The sequence below is a fragment of the Triticum urartu genome, chromosome 6A (assembly GCF_056163025.1).
Source record: "Triticum urartu cultivar PI428250 chromosome 6A, HENAU_Tu73, whole genome shotgun sequence".
Taxonomy (NCBI): Eukaryota; Viridiplantae; Streptophyta; class Magnoliopsida; order Poales; family Poaceae; genus Triticum; species Triticum urartu.
The window spans coordinates 356,443,319-356,455,592 of record NC_141878.1 but is presented as its reverse complement, the minus strand read 5'-3'; the positions used below and the strand labels follow the sequence as shown (position 1 = coordinate 356,455,592).

Here is a 12,274-nt window from a genome sequence, read left to right as displayed (position 1 = left end):
AAAAAAGTTGACCTAGCTCTAATACCATGTTAGGAATAAGCAACTTGTATTCCCATGAGGCCATAGGCCGATATATATATATACATGTACAGGTGTGGAACATATGCAGGAAACCCCTTATACAACGGGATAAATACAAAGGGGTACATGACTTATATTATAACTCTAACAACAAGAGAATGAAGAGATCATGAGCTGATTAGAGAATATTTGAATGATGCACCGATAAGATTTTGAGAACGTGAGCTGAAAGTTGAGAATGAATAAATCTGAAATTTGGCCTTCAGAGAATCAAACAGAAAAGAATCTTGAATTTCTCCGGACAAGTGAATAGAATTCTCACAATCAAAACAATTATGAGAGGAAGGCATCAAGCTAGAACCATGAATCTCTAAAAGAACGGATAAGATATGGAGAAAAAACTCTTCTTCGGTCTTCAAGTGTTGAGAATGATAAAGAGAAACACCACCATGAACAATTGAGATACTCCGGGATGACGAATAGAAAGGTTGAGCCAACGGTGAAAAGAATTTGACAGGTCTTGGAGAAAATACATAAGACTAATGATAATTCATTCTTATGTCAAACTTCAAAAAGAATTTGAGAAGATCCGGGAAAATTAGAAGAGTCAGGTAAGATCCTGGGAAAGACCTGTGGGTTAGGGTGCACTCAAAAGAAACACCGTTGAACAATTTAAAAGCGAGATTGCGCCGGTTGAAATAAATGGCTTGAATGAGGTAACATCCTCAAAAGAACTTGAGTGAAATGAGAATGGAAACTTGAATCTTTTGAGATATTTTCGACACTCCGAAACAATTGAATAGCGAGAAGTGGATGATTTAAGAGGTGCAACGATATGAGAAAGTATTTGAACCGAGGAAAAGATATGATCAACAAAGCATGAATTGGATCCACCGGAGAAGAAAGAGAACGAAGAATGATGAACTAGTAGAGCATCTTCAAGAGAACCACCGGGTAAGAGCATTGGTAGAAAAGAATGGAGAGACTTCCCATCAATAAAAGGATACTTGAATAAGAAATCCGAGTCCTTGAAAAAAAAGGGTGGGAGGATGGGAAAAACAAAGACAACTTGGGACGGATAAAACAAACACCGTTGAGAAAAAACTTGATCTGATCCTGCGGATGTAGAAATGATCGGATCCATTTGAAGAGAAACACGCCGGTTGAAAAGGATTGACATGACAATCTCTATTATCATGAAGGATTGGTATTCACATAGGAGTATGAGAACACCGCTTAGGAAAGGTATGAAATCAACATTTAACATTGAAGCAACTCGAATACCACAAACCAAAACAAAAAACAAAGTATTAGGTTGCAGAATAAGCCGGAACAAACATATGATAGAGATTTCGTTCGAAGTTTTTGTGGTGGGGCCCATACGGGCTTGATCGTACAACACCATCATGTATAAGGCAGTGCACATGACATACGAAGTGTCCCCGAGTCAGCATAGCCAAGGACTCTTTAAGACACAACAAGACCACTGTAAAACCAACTGTGGATAGGCGGACCACTAGACGTCGAACCCCAATCTCATATCATGCATCTGTCGGAAAGCTATCTTAGGAGCTACTTGAATTCTCACTTATAAACTCCCGAAACTATCTGGTTATGCAATCAGGTGTTGGGGATACAGGGGAAGCATAATATCTCACCCCAAACTAGCAAATCCTACATCCAGCTGTATCCATCCTTCAACACATAACCAAGAAACCTTCGGAAATCATTTACCTCAACCTTCGAAAAGCATCCGTTATACGAGTTATGGCAATACTCCCGAACTCCCGCCCCATTACTGGGTGGCGTCGAGGTTATCTCACCAACAACTGCATAAAAGAGATTTTCGATGTCGGCGAACTCAGGTATACCAGAACTGCAACGATAAAATTGTGACGACAACACCTCGGAGCTCAACTCCCTGGGACATTGCCACAACCCCTAAATGTCAGGAGGCACCAAGAACAATGTTCTCGTCACAAAACCATCGAAACGATTCCAAGATACTCGCGTGATCTTAAAAAAATTTCGTTAAATTTGAGAAGAGAAGAGTCAAAACTTCTACGTCAGGAGGCCTCACCAGAGCAACGATGGGATTGAGGAATAAAAAAAAATCCTACTCTCCGATATATATAATCTTATAAGACTCAAAACATTTTTCTAGACTCAACAACGCCAACGATTCGATCAAGCAGGGGGCTCCTAAGTCGGGGAAGGCTCTGATTACCAATTTGTAACACCCACGATGCGGCTATATCTCCCACGTGTCGGAGCACGACTTAGAGGCATAACCGCATTGTAGGCATGTCGCAAGAGAGGTAATCTTTACACATCCCATGTACTGAATAAGAAAGAGGTACAGAGCTGGCTTACAATCGCCGCTTCACACAATACATGAATATAGCATTACATCATCCAGATACAATCAAGGTCCGTCTACGGAACTAAAATAGAAGAAGACTACCCCTAATGCAAAAGATCCCCAATCGCCCCGACTGGGCTCCACTACTGATCAACTGAAACGAAACAACACGATGAACAAGATCTTCATCGAGCTCCTCCTTGAGCTCGGTCGAGTCACCTGCACGGTATCATCGGCACCTGCAAACTGGTTTTGGAAGTAATCTGTGAGTCACGGGGACTCAGCAATCTCACACCCGCGAGATCAAGACTGTTTAAGCTTATGGGTAGGATAGGGTATTGAGGTGGAGCTGCAGTAAGCACTAGCATATATGGTGGCTAACTTACGCAAAATAAGAGCAAGAAGAGAAGCAAAGCACGGTCATGAACTAGAAGTGATCAAGAAGTGATCCTGAAACTACTTACGTTTCAAGCATAACTCCAACGCCGTGTTCACTTCCTGGACTCTGCCGAGAAGAGACCATCACGGCTACACACGCGGTTGATGCATTTTAATTAAGTTTCAAGTTCTCTACAACCAGACATTAACAAATTCCCATCTGCCCATAACCGCTGGCACGACTTTCGAAAGTTCAAAACCCTGCAGGGGTGTCCCAACTTAGCCCATCACAAGCTCTCACGGTCAACGAAGGATATTCCTTCTCCCGAGAAGACCCGATCAGTCTCGGAATCCCGGTTACAAGACATTTCGACAATGGTAAAACAAGACCAACAAGACCGCCCGATGCGCCGACATCCCGATAGGAGCTGCACATATCTCGTTCTCAGGGCAACACCGGATGAGCACTCCATACAAGTAAAACCAGCCCTCAAGTTTCCTCGAGGTGGCGCTGCAAAGGACTCTAGTTCGGACCAACACTTAGACAAGCACTGGTCCGGGGGGGCTTAAAATAAAGATGACCCTCGAGAGAGCGACTCCCAAGGGAAAAGTAGGTGGTGGTGAGGCAAATGGTAAAACCAAGGTTGGGCCTTCCTGGAGGAGTTTTATTCAAAGCGAACTGTCAAGGGGTCCCCATAACACCCAACCATGTAAGGAACGCAAAATCAAGGAACATAACACCGGTATGACGGAAAACTAGGGCGGCAAGAATGGAACAAAACACCAGGCATAAGGCCGAGCCTTCCACCTTTTACCAAGTATATAGATGCATTAATTAAATAAGAGATATTGTGATATCCCAACATATCCATGTTCCAACCTGGAACAAACTTCATCTTCATCTGCAACTAACAACGCTATAAAAGGGGCTGAGCAAAGCGGTAACATAGCCAAACAACGGTTTGCTAGGACAAGGTGGGTTAGAGGCTGAACATGGCAATATGGGAGGCATGATAAAGCATGTGGTAGGTATTGGAGCATAGCAATAGAGCGAGCAACTAGCAAGCAAAGATAGAAGTGATTTCGAGGGTATGGTCATCTTGCCTGAGATCCCGCAAGAAAGAAGAACGAGTCCATGAAGAAGACAAACGGACGTAGATGAACGGATCCTCACAACTCCGGAACGAAACCGAAGCTAACGCGAGAAGTAACCCGGAAAGGAGCAAACAACATAGTAAACAACCATCACATAAGCATGGCATGATGCACAACCAAGTATGATGTATGTCCGGTTTAATGAGGCATGGCATGGCAAAGTGCACAAGCAATTCTACAAATTAAGTGGAGATCAATATGCAACGAGTTGCATATTGACGAAACACCACGACAAGTTATTTAGTTCGATCTCGTTTATGTATCCAACAATATTAAATGTTGATTAACATGGCAAGGGGTGAAGCAAATGAAAACTATCTATCTAGGCAAGTTTAAATGAGGCCGGAACAACAAACAACAAGTCCGGAAACTCCTCATGTGCATATTGTAGGTTTTGGTACTGTTCTGCCTTAAACACAATTTTAGAGTTATTAAACATGCAAAGTAAAGCCACCATGTTAAACTAGGCATTTTTCCACCCCATTTACATATAAAGTTTATTAAGTTCGGAGCTACGGTTAATTAGTTATGAATTAAAGCATTTTAATTAAGTTATTTAAGCAAATTTAAACAAACAACATTTTAAACATTTTAAACATAGATGAAAGTGGCAAATTATGAAACTAGACGAAAAACTAAGCATTTTACATATAAAGTTTGTTTTAATCCGATGCACGGTTTGTAAGTTATTATATGCATGAACTCTAGGGACTTTTCTGCAAAACAACCGCCTCAGGATTAATAGCTAAATTCGTTCCACAGGAAAAAACATGATTCGGGCTGCATCTAAAATCTAGCCCAACAGGAGGAGAACAAAAGGGGCGCTGGGGTGTGCCTCACCCATGGGCCAGGCCCAGTTTGTGGAGGAGGCTCAAGAGGGGCCGGCTGGCTCGAGGCCAGGGCGTGGCCGACGTGGAGAGGGGCAGGCGACGCGCGGGGTGTCGAGGCAGAGGCACCATCCTCCTCTGCCCGAACTGCTACCGCTCGATGCAGCGAAGGAGACCCGCGGCTGGAGGGGGCTTGGCGCGGCGGGACGTCGCGGGGACGACCGGATCCAAGGCGGGGAGGCTCGACGGGAAGCAGGGCGGCTGGATCCAGGCGAGGACGGGGCAGAGGTACTTGGCGCGGTGGCGGAGCTGGCCCTGGAGCGAGGCGGGACGAGCAGGACGGAGAGGAGGCAGCAGGCAGGGAACACGGCGACTTGGCTCGGAACTTGCCGGATCCGAGCAGGAAGGAGGCGCAGGCATCGGGGATGGGTGGATCCGGTGCGAGGGAGGACTTGGCGAGGCTCGACGACACGGAACGGTGGCCATGGCGCCATGCCAACCGGGGCGAGCTCCTCTTGCTCCTGTACCTGGCGAGAGAGAGAAATTGAGAGCGCGAGAGAGACAGAAGGGGACGAACGAAGGGAGAGTGGGGTCGCGAGGGAGGTCGGCCTCGGGTGCTGCTGCTATGGCGAGGGAGGAGCACGGCGCAACGGCTGTGGTTGGTGGATCGGGAGGGAAGCACTGGTTGGGTGGCGGCGGAAATCAAGGGAGATGGTCGGGGGCCGCTGGTTGGATCTGGCAGGAGAGGAAAACGAGGAGATGGCGGCGGATGGGACGGATGGAAAGGATGGGACGGCTCCTCGGACTAGGGTTTGACTAGAATAGGTATGGGTTAGTCTACTGTATATAGCAAAAGAAATTTAGAAAGGGCTAGAATAACCCTTCGATCGTAATCGGACGGTCGACAAACAAATAGGTAGGGAGTCCAAAAAGGAAAACGGAGATGTTTTGTAGACGTTTGGAGATGATCCGGACACCACGGTAGCGACAGTCCTAGTGGGGTTCGGGACAACTATCGGACGCGCGCGCGAGGAGGGCGGCGGGCTGACGAGAGAGGTTAGGTTGGACCTGGCGGTAGGTAGTGGGCTGAGTAGACGGTCTTGAGCTGAGAGAAGAGAAGAGAGGGAGGCCCGGCGATTGTTTTCGGAGACCGAAAATGTCCGAGGAAAAGACCGGCTATACTGCCGCTATAGTTATCCGTTGGGGCGTCAAACGGACTCCGAATGCGATGAAACTTGGCAGGCGGCCTACTGACAACAAAACAACACCGCACGCCAACTTTCATCCCATTCCGAGAACATTTCCCGGCCACTTATAAAATAATATTTCGGACGTGCCGCGAGCGCGTGCAAGTGTTTCTAGGCTCAGAACGGACAACGAAAGGAACTGGGAGACCGGGACAGATGCAAGTTTTGAAAACATGATGATGCAATGCACATGATGACATGACAAGATGCAACACGCAAGCAAATGACAAGGCAACAACAGCGAATAACTGGACGACACCTGGCGCAACGGTCTCGGGGCGTCACATTAGCGGTCTTGCCGCCTTTCCCATGTTGACGCTTGTAATAAGGGTTAGGGCAACTAGGAACCCAATGATCAGGATCTTCGCACACATGACAAATTCCTTTCTTGTCAGTCTTCTTCTTGAAGTTGGTGTGCTGCGAAGCATTGTTCTTCCCATCAAACTTCCTTTTACCATCAAACTTGCCCTTGTTCTTGAACTTGTGGGGCTGAAAGTTTTTCTTCTGTACCAGATTGGCAATAGAACCTCCCTCAATACCTCGAGCACGTATGTCTTTTGCTCTCGCCTTTTCTTCCACATCAAGAGTACCAATGAGATCCGGAACGGAAAACTCCTGCCTCTTATGCTTCAGAGACGTAGCAAAGTTCCACGAGAGAGGAAGCTTAGTGATGATGCCTTCGACAACAAACTTGTTCGGTTACATAAAATTGAAGTGCTCAAGTTCTCTAGCAAATGACTGTATCTCGTGAGCTTGCTAAACCACGGAGCGCTTGTCATCCTCTAGTCATAGAATTGTTCCATGATATACAGCTCAGTGCCGGCACCGAGACCCCAAACTTGGCCTCGAGTGCGTCCCACATATCTTATGCATTATCAATTGACACATAAGCATCAACTATGTTCTCACCAAGAACACTCATGAGAGCAGTCTTAAACAAGGTATCCGTTTTTTGAAAAGCTTGTTCCTGCTGAGGATCAAGAACTCCTTCAGGTTTTGCCAAGAGTGGCGTCATAGCAGCTCATGGTTTGAAACCATAGAACAGCTCTCACACGCCACCTCTTATAGTGCACACCCTCAAACATAGGAGGCCTCATGGAAGCAGCAAAACCACTCGAGGTAAATTGCCTATAATAAAGTTTTTGGATTGTTGAAAATATGAGCAATTTACCATATGATTTTATTAACAAAAACAGTAGATAAAACATGACTATCATAGCAGATATGAGACAAGTCATGCAATCTGACAGAGTATGCAAATGGCATCTGAGGTACTGAATATGAATAGAACACATGTAGAACAGAAGCTAGAACAGGAAACTGTGGCAGGATCTTAAACAGAAAGAACACAAGGACGTACGAAGCAGCGGCAGAGGTATTGGACTTGGGGTGGACTTCCTCGCCGGCCATGCCATCGAAGAGGTTGTCGACGTCGGGGAAGAAGTCGTCGTTTGGGAAGTGCTCATCGGCGTCCGTGGCTTCCGTGATGATGAAGTCAGTAGTCGCGCAGAGGCTCCCCAAAAACCTTATCACCCTTCTCTTGTACAGGACTCGAAGTGGCGGTGTTTCGGAGGCCTACTATCCCGGCCTGCGGTGCACGAGACCTTACAGTAGGTCAGAGCTTGGAACTCGATGGCGAGAGGAAGATGATGTTCTGGTGTGTCTCTCTGGAGAGGATCGACCTCTCTTTTATAGGCACAGGAGAAGGAAGGGAACAGGCAGCGACGGGAGGCGAAGGAAAAGAAGGAGACGAAACGAACAGCCAGCAGCCGAAGGGTGCATCGTTTTCAATCTCCACTACAGCAAAACTTTTCAGCTCCTGTGTGACCTTTCGTATACCAGTCATGCGTGGCAAAAATTTAGACATCGGCTCATTCCCGCAACCCGCGGCGCGTCGTGACGAGGCGTGGCGAGACGGGCAGCAGAGGAGGAGCGTGCGTGAATGTCTCTTGTTCTCATGCTCATACATGTGGGAAAACATTCTCTCTTTATAAGGAGGTCCAACTCCTACCAAACTAGCAATGTGGGACTAAACTTTAGTCCCACCTCCCTTGCACGAATGGGTTAAGTGGACCTCTAGGATTTATTAAGAATTTCTGAAAAAGCTATTGGTCTGGCCTAAAACTAGACTAAATTCCAGCAGTTTGTATGTCATGTTTTTGGCCAAGCAACATATGTGAATGGGTAGAGGCAAGGTTTGATACTAGAGAAGCCATTTTGCTTACGGGATAAGTTCCTCAGATTTTCGGCACATCAAAATGCCGTATCGGATATCAAGGCTGAGATCAAGTTGGCTTTTGACTCCAGAAGGCATTTTTTTGCTTTTGGGATGACATGATCAAAACTCCTATGAGGAGGCAATGCAGCTAGTTCCTGAAAAATATCATTATATTGGAGAAATAGTTCGTAACCATGGCGTAAGAGCTCTATGTACCTCTGTCATTGTATGAGTCGCTTCCTTTTTGTGTATGGCACCCCAACTCCCTTCGGCAGCATCTACTAATTAAGAACTTAACTTGAAAGCTACATTTCGACCTGGATGCTTCTAATAACCTTCTCATCTCACCTTTTGGGGACATCAGGCAGAGGGACGTGGCCTTCTGGCCAAGAGTATATCAGAACCATGAGTAGTTTGCATGCAGTGTTAGGGAATGTTTTGGTGGGTTTCCGGCATGTACCCGTTTTAAAACATGCCAACATGTATATATTTCCCTCTTCTAGATGAAAAGCCAGCGCTCCTGCCGGTTGCTAAAAAAGAGTTAGTTCGTGAACTACAACAGGAGTTATAGTGTGTTGTTAGAGGAGCAACCTTATTTTATTGCATAGCCCATAGGGCAAATATATAGTACAATAGACTTGGGGTACAAGGAAGGAAATCTGGACTAATACGGCTATGAAAAGTAGATTGGACCAATATAATACGGAAATGCCTAATGGAGCTCGAGCTCCACGTAGACCTTTATTTGGAAACTTCAGAATTCAAATTTTAAGTTTCAAAAAATTTCTGAAAAATATACGCATATACATATGGATGTATAGTACTTATCTGTGAAGTTCCATGACGAAATGTTTTTTTATGCGAGCTACACAAAAATAACAAAATCACGTATTTCTAGCATATGTACTATTCATTATAAAATCACATGATTTTTTTTTCATATTGGCCGCATAAAAACATATATTGTGATGAAATTTCACACGCATCTAATATACACCTACAAGTACTTGTATGTTTTTCAGATCTTTTCGAAACTAAAAAAGTTGAATTTTGAATGTTTGAAAATAGAGGGCTCCATGGTGCCCGAGAGCAAAAATCCACTCTAATATTTTTTTTCGAGAAAACGCAAAATGATTTTTGCGTTTCATTGCATTGAAAAGATGAGAGAGAGTACATGCCTCCTAGGAGGTTATATTTACAGTCCTAGCGCCTGATCAGTGGACATCCCAGGAGGCGAGCAAGATAACCCGCAGCTCCTGTGCCCCAGCTTTTGCCCAACATTTGGCCTCGTCTTTAATCCTATCAACTGGCGCATCTATCGAGGGTCTTGCATTGTCGAAGACGCATTCTTTCCTCTGTTTCCAGATCATGCAGGGGACGAGCAGTGTGATCGATTGCAGAGCTTTTGTAGTGTAGGAGGGATCTGTGCCATCGCACGCAGCCACCATTCCATCATGGTAATTTCGTTGGCTGGCGGTTGGGCGGGTATATGCGCCCAGTCCAGGATGATGTGCAAAGTCTGCTTAGCAAATGGACACGCCAGGAGCAGGTGTTGGATGGTCTCCGGGTCTTGGTCGCAAAGGAGGCACCTAGGGTGGTGCTGCAGGCTACAGCGGGCCAGCCTCGACGCCGTCCACTCTCTAATATAATACTCCTTAACAATCCCCTCATGTTTTACCAGAACAAAATAGTGATAATCCAAAATCTGTGTCTTCAGAGTGTCGTTGTAGCATCAAGAGTCTTCAAAAACCTGTTGTGTCTAGCCAAAGAAGGGATAACAAGAAGATGATGCATCAAAGTAAGATAACACATCAGTAGAAGGCACAAGATAAGTTTGAAGAGAAGATGGGTTGTCAAAAGACGATGTCACATCAACAGAATGTGTCATAGCCCAAGAAAACCAACGCTGGAAGAAGCTTGGCGGCAAGAGAACGGGCGTAGATCGGCAATGCAGAAAGAGGCCACGAAAATCCTATAGAAAGGACAAGGACCAAAATAGGCTGACGGATAGGCCACGAAAATTGTTGATGCGGGACCTTGATGTGGAGGCGAACATGCTTATCAGGGCATCCCAGATCGCATGAGCCTTCTCGTGAGAGGCAACTTGAATCAGGACCTCCTTGGAGAGATTATTGAGCAAGTATGCGAGCACCTGCTGGTCCTCCCTTGCCCAGACGGTGTACTCAGGGTTGATGACGACTTGATCCTTGCCGGCGCTGTCTTTGGTGGTGATTGTTTTGGGTGGTTCGGCATAGGTTTTGTCTAGGTAGCCATACATGCCCGCAGCTCGAATCTGCGATAGCACTTGAGCACGCCATAGGATGAAGTTGGTTCTAGTGAGTTTTTCTGAAACTTGGGAGTTGAGGGAAAAGTTTGTGGTGGAGCTAGAGGAGGACGCCATGGCAGGAGGTTGAGGAAGGTAGCTCGATGTGTTGGAAGAGAGGGGCTCTGATACCATGTAAGATTTGATGAAACGCCGTACCCTCCAAAGGAGAGTGCCCGCAGTTATATTGATCGAACGAGAGGAGAGCCTCTCTTGAGGATTACAGAGTTTGGGTTACAGAAGACTAGATAGAAAAACTTAAAAGGAGACCAACTCTATCTATCTCTAACCCAATCTATTTCCAACTCTATGAGAATAACTTGTACACGAGAGAGAGAGAGAGCGAGGGAGGGAGCGAGGGAGGGAGGGAGGGTTACAATGTTTAACACCATGCATCTATTTGTGCTGCCTAGCCAAAAAGCCATAGGTAAACATGTTCCCCTCAAGCCCCTCAAACTGGGACGGGCATGACTTTTGGTTGCTGTCCTCAATGTTGAACTTATACAGTCTACGCAGCTTCCAAAAGACATTTTGCTCCTATACAAATTTCTATTCATCAGTTTGATCCTAAACAAATTGAATTTTATGGGCAGTGCCACGATTTTAACTACCACTCGATTAAACGTATTCGATACCAGAGTTCGATCGGATATTTCACTTACTCTTGTAATTTGCAGGCCACAGACAAAGCTATCCTTGCGCTGTTATTGATGGCTCTTGTCCTTGCCTTGCTGCCCACGAGATTGCTTATCCTGGCGATGTTTCTGGAGGTGTTCACCAACCACTCTCCGCTAAGGAGAGCAAGCACAGAGAGATGCAGCAGAAGGTTGAGAGAGTGGTGGTTCAGCATACCTGCAGCGCCAGTAGTGGTGGAGAAGGATAACAAAGAAGATAAGAAGACAAAATGAATTTGTGCGTATAAATTGTGATTCCGTGTCTAGTGTGGCTGATGCGGTGATGGATCACAAGCGCACCGCTGTGTACAATGCCTGAATATATGATAAATGAACTGCAGTTAGTATTTCAATAAGAATGTTAGCTCCTTTTCGCTCCTTTCTGTGCTCTACTCTTATCACTAGCATCACAATGCACTTCAAACGTTTATTAAAGTTTGGTAATGCAAGCAATGGAGCATGCGTGAGCAATTCTTAGACTCATAAACGTGGCATCTTGTGAGGGTCCCCATATGAAGGGCACATTCTTCTTACTCAAAGCATGTAATTGTCACAACCCTAGAATAATGATTTTAATTAGTTGCATCTCATGCATCATGTTAATCTCAAGAAACTTGAATTGAGGGAATTTTCAAGCCTTAGAAAAATTTAAATAAAAGAAGAGCAAGAACCCTAAAATTTCATTCAAAGAAATTCCTTCTTTAATGTTTGATGATTTTGGCGAGGGTTTTGATCCAAAACAAAAATAGTGAACAGTTTTAAGGAATTATTTTGGGACTTTGAGTTAAATCAATAGCTATTTGAATTTGAGTTATATTCATATAACTAGAATATAATTTCAAATAACTCTGAAATGATTTATTTGTCTTTGGATAATTCCATTGCGCAACATAAAAATATTCAGGGGAATTTTGTCACTGGTTTTGAATTTGTATAAATTGAAAGCAGTGGCAAAAGGAATAAATAAAAACAAAACAACATAGAGAGAGAGAGAACGCTTACCTGCGGCCCAGTTACTATGCATCCCACCAGACGCCGTCTTCAACCTCTGCTAGTAGGCAAAGGTGTG

General features: G+C 45.1%; 1 protein-coding gene across 2 annotated transcripts in view; it reads left to right on the top strand.

Annotated features, from left to right (window-relative positions):
- LOC125513138 (uncharacterized) overlaps positions 1-11,584 on the top strand; it is a 54,460-nt gene extending 42,876 nt beyond the window's left edge. Inside the window, exon 10 of one of the 2 annotated variants that reach the window (XR_015608204.1) lies at positions 11,209-11,346. Coding sequence is in view for 1 of the 2 variants with exons in the window: in XM_048678176.2 (XP_048534133.1) it covers positions 11,209-11,439 (231 nt within the window). In the remaining variant the exon portion in view is untranslated. Of the gene's footprint in view, positions 1-11,208 lie in introns of both variants that reach the window. The other variant, XM_048678176.2, reaches the window with a different exon arrangement.
- Positions 11,585-12,274: the final 690 nt, after the last annotated feature.